The sequence below is a fragment of the Dipodomys merriami genome, unplaced genomic scaffold (assembly GCF_024711535.1).
Source record: "Dipodomys merriami isolate MVZ:Mamm:240054 unplaced genomic scaffold, mDipMer1.0.p SCAF_22, whole genome shotgun sequence".
Taxonomy (NCBI): Eukaryota; Metazoa; Chordata; class Mammalia; order Rodentia; family Heteromyidae; genus Dipodomys; species Dipodomys merriami.
In genome coordinates, this window is record NW_027203604.1 from 10176451 (window position 1) to 10192607 (window position 16157).

The 16157-nt window shown below is 46.6% G+C and overlaps 1 protein-coding gene across 1 annotated transcript in view; it reads left to right on the forward strand.

Annotated features, from left to right (window-relative positions):
- Window positions 1-728: 728 nt before the first annotated feature.
- Window positions 729-16157, forward strand: part of Ror2 (receptor tyrosine kinase like orphan receptor 2) — a 210839-nt gene continuing 195410 nt past the window's right edge. Inside the window, exon 1 of the mRNA XM_070033324.1 lies at window positions 729-1089. Within this exon, the coding sequence (XP_069889425.1) occupies window positions 993-1089 (97 nt within the window). The 5' untranslated portion in view covers window positions 729-992. The remainder of the gene's footprint in view (window positions 1090-16157) is intronic.

Sequence of the window (16157 nt, forward strand, 5' to 3'; positions counted from 1 at the left end):
CTGCATGTTCTGAGGCTCTATAGAGAACAAATAGCGTTCTGCCTTTAATGGGTAAAATGACACAATTGGCTTTTAACAGTCAACCTAAAGCCGTGGTGGCTTCGGATAGCATCTCCCGAGGGCTGCCTCCACACGGTTTTATTCTCATCACTTTCTGAACGTTTTGGACAAGCGTGCTTGTCCCCACCGGCCTTGGCAGGACGCCAGGAGTGGCGGCGGCCAGTTTATTTGCTTGAACGTTTCCTTTGCCAAACCCACACTTTTCCTCTTCCTCGGACGCTGAGGATTGCTAGGACCGGGTAGGTCTTTCTAATTCTCCCGGATAGGGAATGGCTGAGTGGCATGTGGCCTTGAGTTTCTTTTTGACTTATGACCCCAGATCCCCAGTGTTTCAGTTCCCAGAAGGTGGGTGATAACTGAGCCAGGCGCCTTTGCAGCGTGGGTAGCCTAGGCCAAGTCCTATTTGGGTGACCCGAGGCGCTAATTTGGTGACCCAGGGCCGTCCGGTGCAGGCTGGAGTGCGCGCACCGAAGGCGACTCCCTGGACGCAAGGCGGTCCCCGGGATCCCCGCTTCCCGTGTACCCAGCCCGCCGCCGCCCGCGAGTGCCACCGGCAGGGGGCGCCGGTGCCGGCCTCGTTCTGCCCGTTGGGGCGGGTGAGTCCCGGACCCTGCCTCCTGCGCGCCCGCCCGCGGTCCGCCCCCCGCTCTCGTCCCGGCGGCCGGCGGGACGCCCGAGCCCGCGCCCCGGAGTCTCCGCAGCCATCCTGGGCCGTGGCCGGAGCCGGTCGGCGCGCATCCCAGCCGGGAGAAGGGACAGCGACGAGGTCCTTAAGGGAGACCAGCTTGTGAAGCCCGGTGGTGGGAGAAAGACACAGAAGCGGCCGAAAAGGGGTGGAGGCGCCTGGCCCCGCGCCCCAGCCCCAAACCCGAAGGCCGAGCGCGCCGGGCGACCGGCTGCTCCCCCCCCCCCCCCGCCCCCCGGCCGGCAGCATGGCCCGGGGCTCGGCGCTGCCGCGGCGGGCGCCGCCGTGCGCCTCGGCCGTCTGGGCGGCCGCCGCGCTCCTGCTCTCGGTGCCGTGGAGCTCAGGTAAGACCGCGCGCGCCCGCCGCGGAGCAGGCTGCGGGCTCATCCTTTTCTCCGTCACTTGGCCCCGGGCCGCCGCGCTGGCGCCCGGGCTGGCTCCTGAGTGAGGAGCGAGGGGCGCGGGGCTGGGCCATCCCCTCCGCGCTCGGCGCCAGTCTGGGCCCTGCGCCCCGGCCCGTGCCCCTGGCCGCCTGGGGCTGGTTCCAATAAGCCGCGCTCTGGGGACCGCTAAGTGTTTCCAGAGGCCGGGGCGGGCGGCGGCGGGAGCCCCTGGCCGGGGCTTTCCGAGGGTTGCCGGCGAGCGAGTGTGCAGCTCCCAGTGCGAGTGAGCGCCCGGAGCCCAGACCTGCGGCTGGGCACTCCTGGGTTCCGGGACACTAACTGCATCTTTGCTCCTCGAGGTTACCCTTCGAGGGCACACGGACTCCAGAGTCTCGGTCTGCCCCGGAGGCGCCCCATCCCCCCCGTGCCAGGGTGGGCTCTGGCCCAGCGGGCGCCGGAGGCGGGTGAGGCCCCCAGGAGGCCGTGGGGGCGCCCGCAGGTCTGGCTTCCGGACCCCGTCAACCCCCTCAGCCTTTTAAGATCGCAGAGCTTGCGTTGGTTTTGTTGGCCCAGGTCGTACAAGGGGCGTCCCTTGTGACTGGGGTAGGGGTTCCTGGGCATTTGGGGGCCCAACTATCAACCCGGCCCCCAGGACCTGAGAGGCCTGGCTTTCTGGAGATGTTTCCTCGAGGGTACGCCGTGCCTCCGGAGGCGGGAGGGGGGCGGGGAGCTGTGTGGCTAGCAGTGCGCGGATCCGGGGCGAGGAGGAACATTGTAGGAACGTTGAAGGGGTTCAGAGGGGACGTAGGGGGACCTCTGGAGGTGCCCAGGGCCGATACTGATCCTCGTTGTATAGATCCCAGTGCATTCGTGGCGTCTGGCCCACGTCGGACCGCAGGGAGGACCTCGAAGCGCCGGACATTTAGAGACAGATGAGACTTAAGTCCCAGAAATGTGTGAGAGTTTCCATGCTGGTAAAGGGTTATCCGTACCCCCTTCCGATTCCTGCAGGCAGGTGAGAATTAGAGAGCGGGGGTGAAGCGGGGCTCGGGGCTGGGGCAGGGGGGGAGAGGTGTGCTCGGCTCACCCTGCTGTGCTAAGCGCTCCCTTGGTGTCCGGCCCAGCTGTTCGGGTAGCCGGATGGATGAGAGTCAGAGACGCCGAGCAGCCTCCGGAGGGTGGGGGTGGGGGAGTTTGGGTTTAAGCAGATGCTGATTACGTCAAACATTCCTGTTGATTTGACCTGGGAAGAAGAAGTTTGCATTTATATTGGTGTCCGTTAAAGCATTAACCGCCCAGAGCGCAGGAAGAAGTAAGTGCTCCTCTTTCAGAGGTGGAGTCGATCACAGCGTCCTCCTGTGCTAGAATCTTCCCCTGTGCCCTCTGGAGAGCCATTGGCTGGGGGAGGGGGTCTGGCCGGTGGCGTCGACGTGCGGTTGCGCGCTGCTTTTGCTGGCGGCCACGCGGTGGTTAATTGCCCCGCAAATAAAACAAAATCTTGGCAACCCTGTGGGTTGCGCGAGGGGGTTGGGGGGAGGTGTGGCTGTGGAAGGGTTTGAGGTGGGTGTTGACGACCAGCCCACAGCTTAAATCGAGGTTGTAATAAAATCGAGGAAGTCGATTGCATTTTTGGTGTAGTTTAAATAAGTAAATCTATTTTTTAAAAAAAAAAAAACCCTGAAGAGTGGTTTTCTTTCACTTTTGAACCCTCCGTGGAGATAGGTTTACTTTTCTAGTGAAATAATGCTATCTGTAGGGGAAAGAGTAGGTCTGTATAGTTCTTTCTTGATTGCCAGGTTAACTGAGACTCCAACGGATATAATTCCTATTCAAAATAGAGTTATGAGGATTGGAGATCTGGGTGTTTGAGATCTTTTCTGTTGCCAGAGTTGCCTCTGCAATTTGAATGGTTTATACCCGAAATTATGTACTATGTAAACACATCGAAAGGTGAGTTTAGAAGGAATTATAAGTTTTTATTCTACATTTTAATAGGAAGATTGACCTAAGGACACAGGTTCCTAAGAACATAGGTTTAATTTCAGACCACCAGTACTTCTAGGTAAGGAATGCTGGAGCAGTCCCTTCTCTCCTGTTTTGTGTGTCTGTAGCTTTTTCTACTCGAGGCTAGTGCCCTACCAATTGAGCCACTCTTCTACTTGTGACTTTTTGCTTATTAGTGGTAGATAAGGGGCTCATGGGCTCTTCTGCTAGGGCTGGCTTTGAACTGGGATCCTCAGATCTTAGCCTCCAAAGTAGCTAGAATTACAGGCCTGAGCTACTAACCCCCCGGCTCTTCTCTTAGTTTTGATAGTGCAGTATATACTTCTGGCCCAGGTCCCTGGAGGGATGATCATAATATGTTGGGATAGCGACCCATCTAGAAGAACATAAATGGAAACATCTTGTTCAAAAACACTTGGCGGAAACAGAGAAGCGTTCATGTATAAGAGTAAGGCAACACATTTTTCTTATTATAGTTGGGTATCAAGCAAAGAAAAACTATACATTTCTAGAATGTAATCATGAGATCCAGTTGAGCCCTGCTATCCACTTGAGAAGAATGCTACTCTGACAGTTTGCACCCTGTGGACACTCATTGTCATCTAGAGGGGCTCTAGTTAACAAGGCTGCAGAGCTGCACTTAAAAAATATTCCTTCGGTGGCACTGGAGATTGTACCTACGACTTTTCACATTCCATACTTAGTCTCCTACCACAATTACAGCCCCAGCCCTTAAACTACAGTCTGATTATTAAACAAGTTGTAGTTACAAATCTGACAAATAGCTTAATATTTTGCATACAACCCCCCAAAACAAAACAAACAAAAAACAACCCACAAACCCCAAAATTTGCAGTGTGCAAGGGCAGTTTTTGGTGACAGCAGTCTGCCAATTTTTGAGGCAATATGCAAATGACATTTCTATTTTTATTAAACATGTTCCTATTGTTTATTCAAAGTGCAGCAGTAATTGAATTAGTATTTGTGTGTTCCCTCTCTATTATTATGTGACTTACAGTGAAGTCACTAGTTGCTACTTGAAAACGTTTAGCCTAGACTTAACCTCGGGGACTTTGTAAGCCTGACAGAGATGGGATTTTATGCTACCCTTTCCTATTGGAATATTTTATTCTGAGATATGCAGGGGTTAGAAGCTGCTCCTTGGATCAAGAGGGAAGATTAATCCCCTTTAGAAACATTTCTGTGGCCTAAGAACTGACACTTTTAAAATGCATTCCTGGGGCTGTGAGGGATGAGAAGAGTCATCATTATCATTAAAATGAGAGCTGGGTGTGAAGACTGTGATCCCTATTGGGCAGGATTCCTATTGGGCAGGACTCAGCTTGTCCACCCTAATGCTAGAAATCATAGGCTTCTTTGGAATTGTTTGCTGAGTTCTAATTCTGTAATTCAAGGTTGTATTTCAAGGACCGGAAAGTTTTATCTCTGCTCAAGGTTTATGGCCATCCTCCAAGATGACAAAGGCCTTTCTCCAGGGCTGGTTCTTCTTTGTATTGGTCCACTGGCCATGACTCTTGCTTTGTGTAAAGGAAACTATCACATATTTCCCTCCCTTCCTTTCCTTCTCCTTCCTTCTTTCCTTCCTTCCTTCCTGCCTGCCTTCCTGCCTTCCTTTCCCTCCTTCCTTCCTTCCTTCTCTCTCTCTCTCTCTCTCTCTCCCTCCTTCCTTCCCTCCCTTTCTCTTTCTCTCTTTCTGTCTTCCTTCCTTCCTTCCTTCCTTCCTTTCTTTCTTTCTTTCTTTCTTTCTTTCTTTCTTTCTTTCTTTCTTTCTTTCTTTCTTTCTTTCTTTCTTTCTCTCTTCTCTCTTTCTCTTTCTCTCTTTCTTTCTCTTTCTCTTTCTCTCTTTCTTTCCCTCCCTCCCTCCCTCCCTTCCTTCCTCCCTCCCTCCCTTCCTTCCTTCCTTCCTTCTTCCTTTCCTTCCTTTCCTTTTCCTTCTTTCCTTCGTTTCCTTTCTTTCTTCTCTTTCTTTCTTCCTTGTGACTACCAGATGGACCCCACACATGCTAAGAGATTCAAAGCAATGGAGCCTTGGAACTGGGCTTTGGCAGAGGGGACTTTGCCAGCTAGGTCTGTATTTTTATTAGTTGTATCCCCAGATGCATGGCCAATAGCAATTTCATGAAAAGACTGTTGGCTAAAAGGGCTGGTTTAGAAAACCTTGCTTTAGGTTGTTGATTTTGCATTGTTCCCCTGCAGCACAGTGTCAGAGTGAAGAGCTTAGTGGCTAGTGAGAGCTTCTTGAGTTATAGAGTAAAAACCTAAGTAAGAAGAGGAGCTGTATCCCATTAATTACAACCCAAACCAGCTGGGGGTTTGTACCGTCTCCTTTTCCTAACATATATTTATTTGGTTTTGTTGAGAAGCTTGCCAAGTTGGAAACAAGGGTGGGACTGCCCAGCTTGTATGCACACTTGTAAAAACTGTCTGGGCTGTAATGGTTTGAAATAATCTGAACAGAGTGGCCAAGGAATGGTTGGACAATGTTGGGAATTTTCATCAAACTTTTTGAAAACAGGCACTTTGGGTTGGTGTGGTTTGCATCATTTGTGAGATTTTTTGAGGGTGTGCTCTTTGAAGTTCTAATTCTGAAAACAACAACAACAAATCAAAAGTCAAAGGGAAGGAAATAATTATGGAAAAATGTAGCCTAATTCCCCTAAGTAGCTTGTCCTCTAGAAGGTCTAAGTTTCTGTGGGAAGTGCGCGTGTTTGTCTTTAATTGTGTTGGAATGAGCTCCAGTGAGTGCTCTGTCACTTGTGAGATGTTATCAGGAGAATGTGGCTGCTGCCCAGTCCCAGAGTGGGGGAGGGCTGCCTCAGCCCCGGCGTTCCCCTTCTAATAGTTTCCACACTATCCTAAAAGGACACTTCACTTCAATCACAGAAACAGTTTGGCCTGTACTCCTTGTAGACTTGTGCTGTGGAATATTGTAGCCGATAGGCACATCGAGCCATTTATGTTAAATTTATGTAAGATAATGACATCCATCAAGATGCATTGTACTCATAAAAGACATGTTGAATTGAACACTTTTTATACAACTACTTCAAGATAACAATAAAATAAAATAAAGATTCAGTTACCCTCAAGCCTCATTTCAGGTATTAGTAGGCACCAAATGGCTCGTGAGATTTCTTTTTTTTCCTATGCAGTTACTAGGGCTTGAACCTCAGGGCTAGAAAGCTTTCCCTTCCCTTTTTTGCTTAAGGCTATGCTGAACAACTTGAGCCACAGCTTCACTTTCAGGTTTTTGCTGGTTAATTGGAGTTAAGAGGATGGCTTTTCTATTGAGGCTGGCTTTGTACTTCAGTCCTTAGATATCAGCCTCCTGAGTAGCTAGGGTTATGGGTGTAAGCCATTGGTGCCTGGTGGTTCATGGGCTTTTGATACAGATTATACTGAATCTATGGATGACTTTGAGCAATATTAACATCTTTATAGTATTGAGTCTTCCAGTCCATAAACATACCTTCCTTTTCTAGATAGGGCTTGAACTCAAGGCTTTGGACTCTTGCGTAGCTCTTTTTTGCTGAAGGCTGGCTTTGAATTTCAATCCTCAGACTTCAGCTTCCGGAGTAGCTAGGATTACAGGGAGTCCTTGAAGGGACTAAATCTGTTTTCTGGATTACAAGAACTATTGGCTACTCCCCCCCCCCCCCATCTGTCTGTCTCTCTATCTGTCTTTGTGTGTGTGTATGTGTGTGTGTGTGTGTGTGTGTGTGCACTCCCATGTGCACGCCAGTGGTGGGGCTTGAATTTAGGGCCTCATGCTCTTGCTTGGATTTTTCAGTTTGACGCTTTACCACTTGTGCATGCCTCTATATGCAGCTTTTTGCTGATTAATTGAAGGTAAGAGTCTCTTGGATTTATCTGCTCCAATTAGCTTTGAACTACAATCTTTAGTAGATCTCAGCCTCCGGAACAGCCATGAAGCAGCAGCACTAAACAGCCCCTGAATTTTTTTATTTTCTGTTACTGGTCCTGGGGCTTGGGTACTGTCCCTGAACTTTCACATTCAATGCTAGTGCATTAGCACTTGAGCCATAGCTCCACTTTTGCTTTTTCAGTGTTTAATTGGAGATAAGCATCTCACAGACTTACTTGCGCAGGCTGGCTTTGCACAATGATTCTCAGATCTCAGCCTCCTGAGTAGCTAGGATTACAGGTATGAGCCACCACTGTGTTCCCTCCTCCCCGTCTCCCACCTGAAAAGTTATTACTTAAAACTTCCAATATACTTAAAATTAGACTGCTGTAGTGAACCTACTATGGTTGAAAGTTTATGTCCTCCAAAATTTGTATATTGAAACCAGTTACCCAGTGTGGTAGTATCAAGAGCTTCTGTTAAGTCTTAGGACTCCTGTCCTAAGTGCGAATGAGATTGAAGGAAGCATCCTGGGCCATCTTGCCCTTCTGTCGTCTTCTACCATGGGAAGACCCAGAACACGAATATTACTATGGGAGGACAGAGCCTCAACACATCATGAATGCACTACTGCTTTGAGCTCAGATATCAGCCTCCAGAACTGAGAGCAGTACATTTCTATTTCTTGAAAATTACCCACTTTGTAACATTTTGTTATTGTAGTAGAAACAGACTTAAGAAAGAAAGAAAGGAAGAAAGAGAGAAAGAAAGAAAGAGAAAGAAAGAGACTTAAGACCTACATCTTTTTCATTCAGCTTCAACAGTGACCATGTTTTATTTGGTTTGATTTTCCCAGACAACATTAAAAAATATCTCTGAATATATTAAAATGAATTTTGGTTAAAGATTTTTTTTGGTATAACCTCAATATCACTGTCACAAGTAATTATTAACTGGAGCTCTTGGAGCTCTTCCTGTTACCTGACACTGTGGCCTTCCTCAGTTTCTCAGTCTTGTAATGGCCATCCATACTGCATTTACACAATAAGGTTTTCCAAGTTTTGGCTTCCTGTTCCTACCCTCATTTAGATTGCCTGACAGCCAGACTGCAGGGTTCCAGGGGGGTTGCTAGTCCTGAATTCCAGGAGGTGCTGCTTTTCTGTATTTGCCTTGAGCTGGGTCCTGCCTGGCTAGAGGAGGGCTTGGCCTGGCTGACTCTGTCCATACTCCACATCTTGAAGCATGTAGGGGAGGCTCCCTCTGCCATGCCAAGCTGAGGTGAACTCTGCTGAGCCTCTGTGTGTGTGTGTGTGTGTGTGTGTGTGCTGAGCCTGTGTGTGTGTGTGTGTGCTGAGCCTGTGTGTGTGTGTGTGTGTGTGTGTGTGTGTGTGTGTGTACATGTCCGAGTACTGGGGCTTCAACTCAAGGCCTTATACTCTCCCTAAGCTTTTTCTTTCCAGACTGGCATGCTATCATTTGCCACACCTGGCTTTTTGATGTGTCTAACCTCAATCCTCAGATCTCAGCCTCCTGAGTAGTTAGAATTACAGTTGGGAGCATTTTATTTATTTATTTTTCTTTCTTTTTTTTTTTTTTTTTTTTTTGTCGGCCGTGGGGCTTGAACTCTGGGCCTGGGCGCTGTCCCTCAGCTCTTCAGCTCAAGGCGAGTGCTCTACCACTTGAGCTACAGTGCCACTTCCTATTTTTCTTTCTTTTATTCTGGTCTTGGGGCTTGAACTCAGGACTTGGGTGCTGTCCCCGAGCTGCTTTTTTTTTTTTTTTTTTTTGGTCTGGTTGTGGGGCCTGAACTCTGGGCCTGGGCGCTGTCCCTCAGCTCTTCAGCTCAAGGCTAGCACTCTACACTTGAGCCACAGCACCACTTCCGGCTTTTTTCTTTTTGCTTATGTGGTGCTGAGGAATCGAACCCAGGGCTTCAGGCATGCAAGGCAAATGCTCTACCACTGAGCCACCTTCCCAGACCCCCAGAGCTCCTTTTGCTCAAAGCTAGGACTCTATCGCTTGAGCCACAACTCTACTTCCAGCTTCTTTGGTAATTTATTGGAGATAAGAGTCTCATGGACTTTCTTGCCTGCCCAGGTTGGCTTTGAACCATGATCCTCAGCTCTTAGCCTCCTAAGTAGCAATGATTATAGACATGAACTGCTTGTGGAGCCTTTTTTACACCAGGTTTCCCATCCCTTTTAGGGTTTCCCATCCTTTCCCGTTCTTTCCAATCCCTTCTTGGTGGGTGACTTCTCACTGTAATATCTTGAAGGACACTAGGGGAATGGGCTACTCTCTACCATTCTCAGAACCCTGGTTTTATTTTTTATACTGCTGGAGATTGACCCCAGGCCCTCTCCCACCTCCAGTCCTTCTTTTCTGTCTCTCTGTCTCTGTCTTGTGCTGGTACTGGGGCTTGAACTCAGGACCTGGTCACTGATCCTTAGCCTTTTTGCTCAAGGCTAGTGTTCTACCACTTGAATCACAGCTCCACTTCTGGCTTTTTGGATCGTTAGTTGGAGATAAAAGTTTCACAGACTTTCCTCTCTACTCTGGCTTTGAACTGTGATCTTCAGCTCTCAGACCTGGTAAGTAGCTAGGATTACAGGTGTGAGCCCCAGGTGACCAGCTCTTCTCCTTCTTTTTTGAGCCTTGGGCTTATTGAATTTGGTACTAAGGTGGAAGAATGAGAGGAAGGCATTTTAGCTTTCAGGTAGGTACTTCCCCTCCTTCCTTTCCATCACAACAAAATGCTTAGTTCTCTGTCAGGGCAAAGCTTTTGATATCTCAGTTGAAAATTCAGAGTGTGGCTAAGAGAGTGTCTGCAGTGAGAAAGAATGAAGGAATTAACATCCTGAACACATAAGTGATTCAGATAGGCTGGAAGTATGGCACAGTGGTAGCACAGAAGAGTACCCAGCAAAGAGAGAGAGATGAGGGGGGAAGAAGGGAATGGAATAAGAAAAATTGCTCCAGTTGAATAGGAGAAAAGGGTGGCTGGAGGTATAGCTCAATGTTAAAATGCTTGCCAGTCTTGTGCATTGCTCTGAATTCCTTTCTCAACACAGAAAAAAAAAAAAAGAAAAAGAAAAAGGGATGAGAAGAAAGGAAAAGAAAAGGAAAAGAGACACAGTTATAGTTTGTAAAAGAACATGTACAAAAGGCTCCACTAATAGAGGAATTTAACTTTATAATCAAGATAAACACAAATTGGAGAGTTATCCTAGGTTCTTTTGACCTCTTCAATTGCCTGAAATTGGAGCGTGTATCAGCAGTGTGGGAGTGTGGCCCTGTGGTGTGTAACTTCTCATTTTGATTGCTCTTACCTGTCAGTGTTTAAAATGCACAGATTCTGGAGTCTGCTAAACAATAGGTGCACTGTTCATTGAGAGCCATTTAGGGAGGGTTGGAAACATCTGCATGTCTTTTAAGTGAAATCAACAGTTCTTTCTCAACTGTGAGTTATTAGGCAGTGAACATATGAATATAAAACTATAGTTGCTAGTGAGAGAATTTTCAAAGAATCTTTTCTAGATGGAGGAGTAGGTTTAGGACAGATGTGTACTGCATATGGTTCATCTAAAAACTTTCTTCCTCCCTCCTTCCCTTCTTCCCTCCCTTTCTCCCCCTCTCTTATTCTCTCTCTTCCTTTCATCCTTTCCTCTTCCCTCATTCTCTCTTTTCCTTCCTTCCATCCTTTCCTCCCTTCCCCCATTTCTGAATTGATAGTCATCTCTAGAGTGAAATCTTCAAACAGAAACCTCCTATGACAGAGGAATCACTTGGAGATGAGGCGGTTGGCTCCTGTCTTAGCTGTTGCTGTTCATTTACTTCTGTATTCTAACAAGCACCTTCCAGCTTGATTTAAAAACAAAAAAGATCTAGAATCTTTGGCACCTGTGTATCTCCTGTGCTAATTATCTGTTATCACCCAAGGGAATGTGTTTATATCTACAGAACAGAATGCAGAGGGCCTTCTTCATTTGTGGATTCAATCAAGCCCAGATGGAAAACATTGGAAAAAGGAAATTCCAGAACATTCCAAAAGCAAAACTTGAACTTTTCATGGACTGAATGTGTTAGAATCTATGCAAATGAAGACATGCGCTGTATTAGGTGATATAAGTAATCTAAAGATTATTTATTTAATATGTGTATCAGTCATAGACACTTAACATTTTATGTATATATTGGTTGATTTGGGTGTCTCAGGGGTCCCAGTACCTGGACAATTAAATAAATGAGTAGAGGCTACTGAAACAAAGAGCCTACCAACCCATGATTTTACACCTTGCTTTGTAGAAAGTCTTCAACTGGTTCTAACTCTAGGGGAAGGTAAGAAAGTGCAAGGGAAGTCAGTTCAGAGTAGCAAGTGTGCAGCTCAGCACTGGGAACACCCTGTGAGCAGTTAGGGATGCTCAGTGTGGCTGCTTCTCTGAAGTTACTAACTGCCCGTGAGGAGCATTTCTAGGCTTTGCAAAGTATTTGATGCATACTCCATTTTAGACATATTTGAAGTTATTGTGAAATAAATCTGTGTGCAAGTTTGTATCCACCTGGATCTCCCATTGGTTCAAGGCATCTCCCAGTTGGCTTGTTTTGGTGTAGATGGAAGTGGCCGTGTCTGCTCAATTCCAGAGTTCTGGAGTTTAAACCTAGAGCTGTTGAAACTCCTTTGCCTTGTATAAATGATTGCAAGAACCATCATCTTGATACTCTGAAACTAGAGCAATACAAAAAATTTAAAAGATGCAGATGTGGAATGAGATTATTGCTCTTTTGCTAATCAACTGTTTCCAATTTTTATCCCTATTGAGTGGAGGCTCATTTTGACTTTTATCAAGAGAATATTATATACTGTTATTGGTTGAGTTGTGTTCTCTCTCTCTCAAGTGCTAATTTTCAGTGCCTCAGACTGTACTTGGAGAAAGGGATTTTATAGAAGTGATAAAGTGAGGTCATTGAAGTGAGCCTCAGTCCAATGTAACAATTTTCTTTTAAACAGAGAATTTGGATGTAGACCTCCTCCCCCCACCCCCTGCCCCTCAAATATAGGGAAAGCAAGAAGGAAGGTGCTGAAGATGAATAGGCCAGAAAGATTGTCTGTATTCAGAACAAGTAGCCAGGAGTAGTCTCACTTGGGAACCCAGAAGGAAGCCCACCCTGTGAACTTCCAACCTCCAGAACTGTGAGACAGAAAATTTGGGTTGTTTAAGTTCTCTAGTCTCTGGTGGCTTGTTATGCCAACTGTCTTACTCTGTTTTCTGTTGTATAGCCAAGTACCACAGATGTGATAATTTATAAAGAAAAGGGCTGGGAGTGTAGTCTGGTGGTAGAATATGAACTCCACATAAAACAAGAAAAAGAATGAAGACTTATTTGGCTTGAGGTCCAAGAGTTTGCCATTGATACCCAATGAGGTCTTCCTGTGTATATGGTGAGGGCCTCACACAGTGATGCAGAACTGTGCTAGGTCTTTTCCACTCATCAAGCCGCCAAGGCCAACTGCCTCCCAACTGCACCTCTACCCCATCAATATCTGTGTTACTTGGAGGATTAAGTTTCCATCCAGGACACACTTAAATGAATACAGGCACATGTAACTTAGGTGGGTGCTCATCCTATGCTGATTTTGCCTTTTGGGTTCCTATGTAAGAATTTACTTGAAGAAAGTGAAACTGTAGTTTAGAACCCAGGCCCAAACTCCTGGGGTCCTACATGTCACACTCGGCTTTATATGCCAGATGAAGAGATGATAATGGTGAAGGGCAGGGAAAGGAGATTTATTATATGGTGCATATGCTTCTGAGTATGGACATGAGCTCTATGTTTAAATAGATGAGGAGCGGGAGCCGGAGGAGCGGTATGTGTAAGGTTAAAGGTGTGTCAGAGGTACTAGCAAGTGGTTTAGATAGTTCACTGCCTCAGAATTGATCAGCCCCAAGTAAGTAGTCAGTGCGTTTCAGACACACTAGCTGTTACAAACCCACCACTGTGAATAGGTACAGAACTGACAGACCTGGGCCTCCAGCATTGGTCAGCAGGGAAAGACACCATTTCCCCAGGGCCAGCCTGGCCAGAGGTGGGATGTGCCACACCATACAGTGTGGGCTGTAGGAGGTGTCCATGTGTGCCCTCTACCTAACTCAGGTGAAGCACTTGGCCAAACCAGAGCACCTCTGCCCTTTTGGAGATCTTGTCATCTCTGTGCTCAGCCAGCCAGGGCACAGAAGCCACCTACCTCCATGCAGGCCTAGCCATGTGTACAGGGCTTGTCCTCCTCATGGCATTGGTCAACTGCCATCTGGCCCTCTCTCCTCCACAGACTGTCTGTCTGTAGATAGGAGCCTTGATTAGCTCTGGAGGCTTGGATTGGGCTGGGTGATTCCCAAATGAAGGGGCCTCCCAGGAGTCACAGCAGAGCAGGCAGTTCCCTAGGGATGAAAGACAGCTGCCCCACAGCCTCCAGGGTGCTCCCCACTGTAGCTCAGACTCCCATCTCTGGCCTTTATTTCCCTCACCAGGGCCTCAGCAAAAGCCCAAACAAAAGCCAACAGAAGCAAACATCTTCCTGCTGCTGAGATGTGGGGCTGTCAGCCAGTGTGATGTATGGGGAAGCCCTTTGAAGTGGGAGGCGTGGACTCCTGGGAGAGGAGCCATAGGAAGGCCCTGCAGCACTGCATGGAGTGGGAGGCTTGGGGAGAGGAGGGGTTGGTGGAAGTGCTTTTTTTTTCTCTTCCTTTTTTTGTGTTTGGGACTCCAGAAGGCTTATGCTTAGTTCGTTCCTGCCTTTCTACCCGAGGGAAGAAAGGAAGCTCCTGTGGCAGTGCTAGGATGGGTCTAAGTTTGGGCCACCTGTGTATGTGTGCATGCGTGAGTGTGTGTGTGTGTAGACCCCCAGGATGGGGTACAGGGGTGCTGTACCAATGTCCAGGACAAGCACCAATACAAGGCAGCATTTAGGGGCTGCAGGTGGGAAGCCAAGGGGCAGGACAGGGAAGAGAAGTGGCTGCTGGGAACTTGTGACTGGAAGGTGGTTTATTTTATATTTATTTATTTATTTATTTTTGTCAGTCGTGGGGTTTGAACTCTGGGCCCAGGCGCTGGCCCTCAGCTCTGCAGTTCAAGGCTAGCGCTCTACCACTTGAGCCACAGCGCCACTTCTGGCTTTTTCTGCTTATGTGGTGCTGAGGAATTGAACCCAGGGCCTCGTGCATGCTAAGCAAGCACTCTACCACTGAGACACCTTCCCAGCCCCTTATTTATTTTTTGGTGCCAGTATTGGAGCTTTTACTCAGGACCTGGGTGCTGTCCTTTAGGTTTTCACTGGCTCTCTGTCACTGGAGCTACAACTCCACTTCCAGCTTTCAGCTGGTTAATTGGGAGATGAGACTCATGGACTTTTCTGCCTAGGTTGGCTTTGAACTGCTATCCTCAGTCCTCAGATGCCATAATCTTGGGTAGCTAGGATTACAGGTGTGAACCATCAGTGCCGGGAGGCTTGGAAGGTAGCTTTTAAAAGACTGAAACCTAGTGACTTCTCTTGTGGAAGGGATTTATCTTCTGATGCTATTAAAACCTCTTTTAAGAACATAATTATTTCTTAAGATTCAACTAACTTTTAGGACATATTCCAGATTTCCTTTACTATTAGCAAAATTTAGTGTGTTATCTTTTTAGTTAGGAAATGTTTTGGAAGTGAAATATCATCATGTCTTTTAGGAGAAGGAAACTCCATTGTTACGCAAACCAGAGCCCAGTCCCTATTACCTCTCATTAACAAAGTGTTGCATTATGTTTTCAGAGTTCAAGTAAGGTTCAGTTTTAATGTGCTAGTTTTTGCTATTACTCTGAACTTTGAGCTTATCTATTTTTCTTTCATTTAAGGGCATTATAAGAAAGAACCAATATAGTCAGATTTCTTTTACTTGACTAGCCATATATTTCTATGGATTCTAAAAGCTGAACTTAATTAAAAACAAAACACAACACACAAAAAAGACCAAAAGCCAGTGGGTTACCAGCTGCCCAGGATTAAGCTTTTAAAAATGTTGTTCATAATTTTTTGAGTCCTGCTGTGAAATTGGGGTATGTATTAGAGGCAACAAAGTCCTTGTGATAGTGGTAGAGCTTTGGCTTGCACAAACTGTTTATTTTGCTCTTTTAAAAATTAATTATGGGCTGGGAAGGTGGCTCAGTGGTAGAGTGCTTGCCTTGCATGCCTGAGACCCTGGGTTCGATTCCTCAGCACCACATAAGCAAAAAGAAAAAAGCCGAAAGTGGTGCTGTGGCTCAAATGGTAGAGCCTTGAGCTGAAGAGCTGAGGGACAGCGCCCAGACCCAGAGTTCAGGCCCCACAACTGGACCCCCCAAAAAAAATTAATTATAATTTGTGTGTGTGTTCATATTAGATATTGAACCTAGGGACTTTGAGCTCTTGCTTAGCTTTTTCACTCAAGGCTGTGTTCCACCACTTAAGCCAGACCTCCACTTCTGGCTTTTGTCTCATTAATTGGAGATAAGAGTCTTGCACTGGTTTTGAACCAGGATCTTCAGATCTCAGCCTCCTGAGCAGCTAGGATTATAGGCATGAACCACCAATGCCTGACTTCAACAATGTTTCTTTCCTATTTATTAAAAAAACACAACCCTCAACTCTGAAAACCTTCATAAAACAATATTTTCTGCATTTTTATGGAGACAAATATTTAAGGCCCTTCCTAACTCTGGGGTGTGATCAAAAAGCTTCATTGAGCTTTTCTTTGAACTTTTAATTTTATACCAGTGTAATATAATTCTACTTACATTAAAAAAATCAATAAAAACAAAACCAAAGCAAAAAAAAAATCCATTAGCGCAAATGCCAGAACAAAGCAGGATGTATGTAAAATGAAGTCACAACTAGCTCCTCCTCTTCCTCATGCCCAGGCCTTCCCCTCTCACCAGTTACTTGTGTTTCCTTCAAGAATGCTCATGGGCTTACCTACCTGCCTGTACATCTCCTTGACAGGCTATTATTTTTTAATTGTGGTAAGACTCAGATATCTTAAAAGTAATTATTTTAAAATGCACAGTCGGTGATATGTGGCATATTTAGTTAGGCAGCCATGACTACTCAGTTCCAAACTTTATTTTT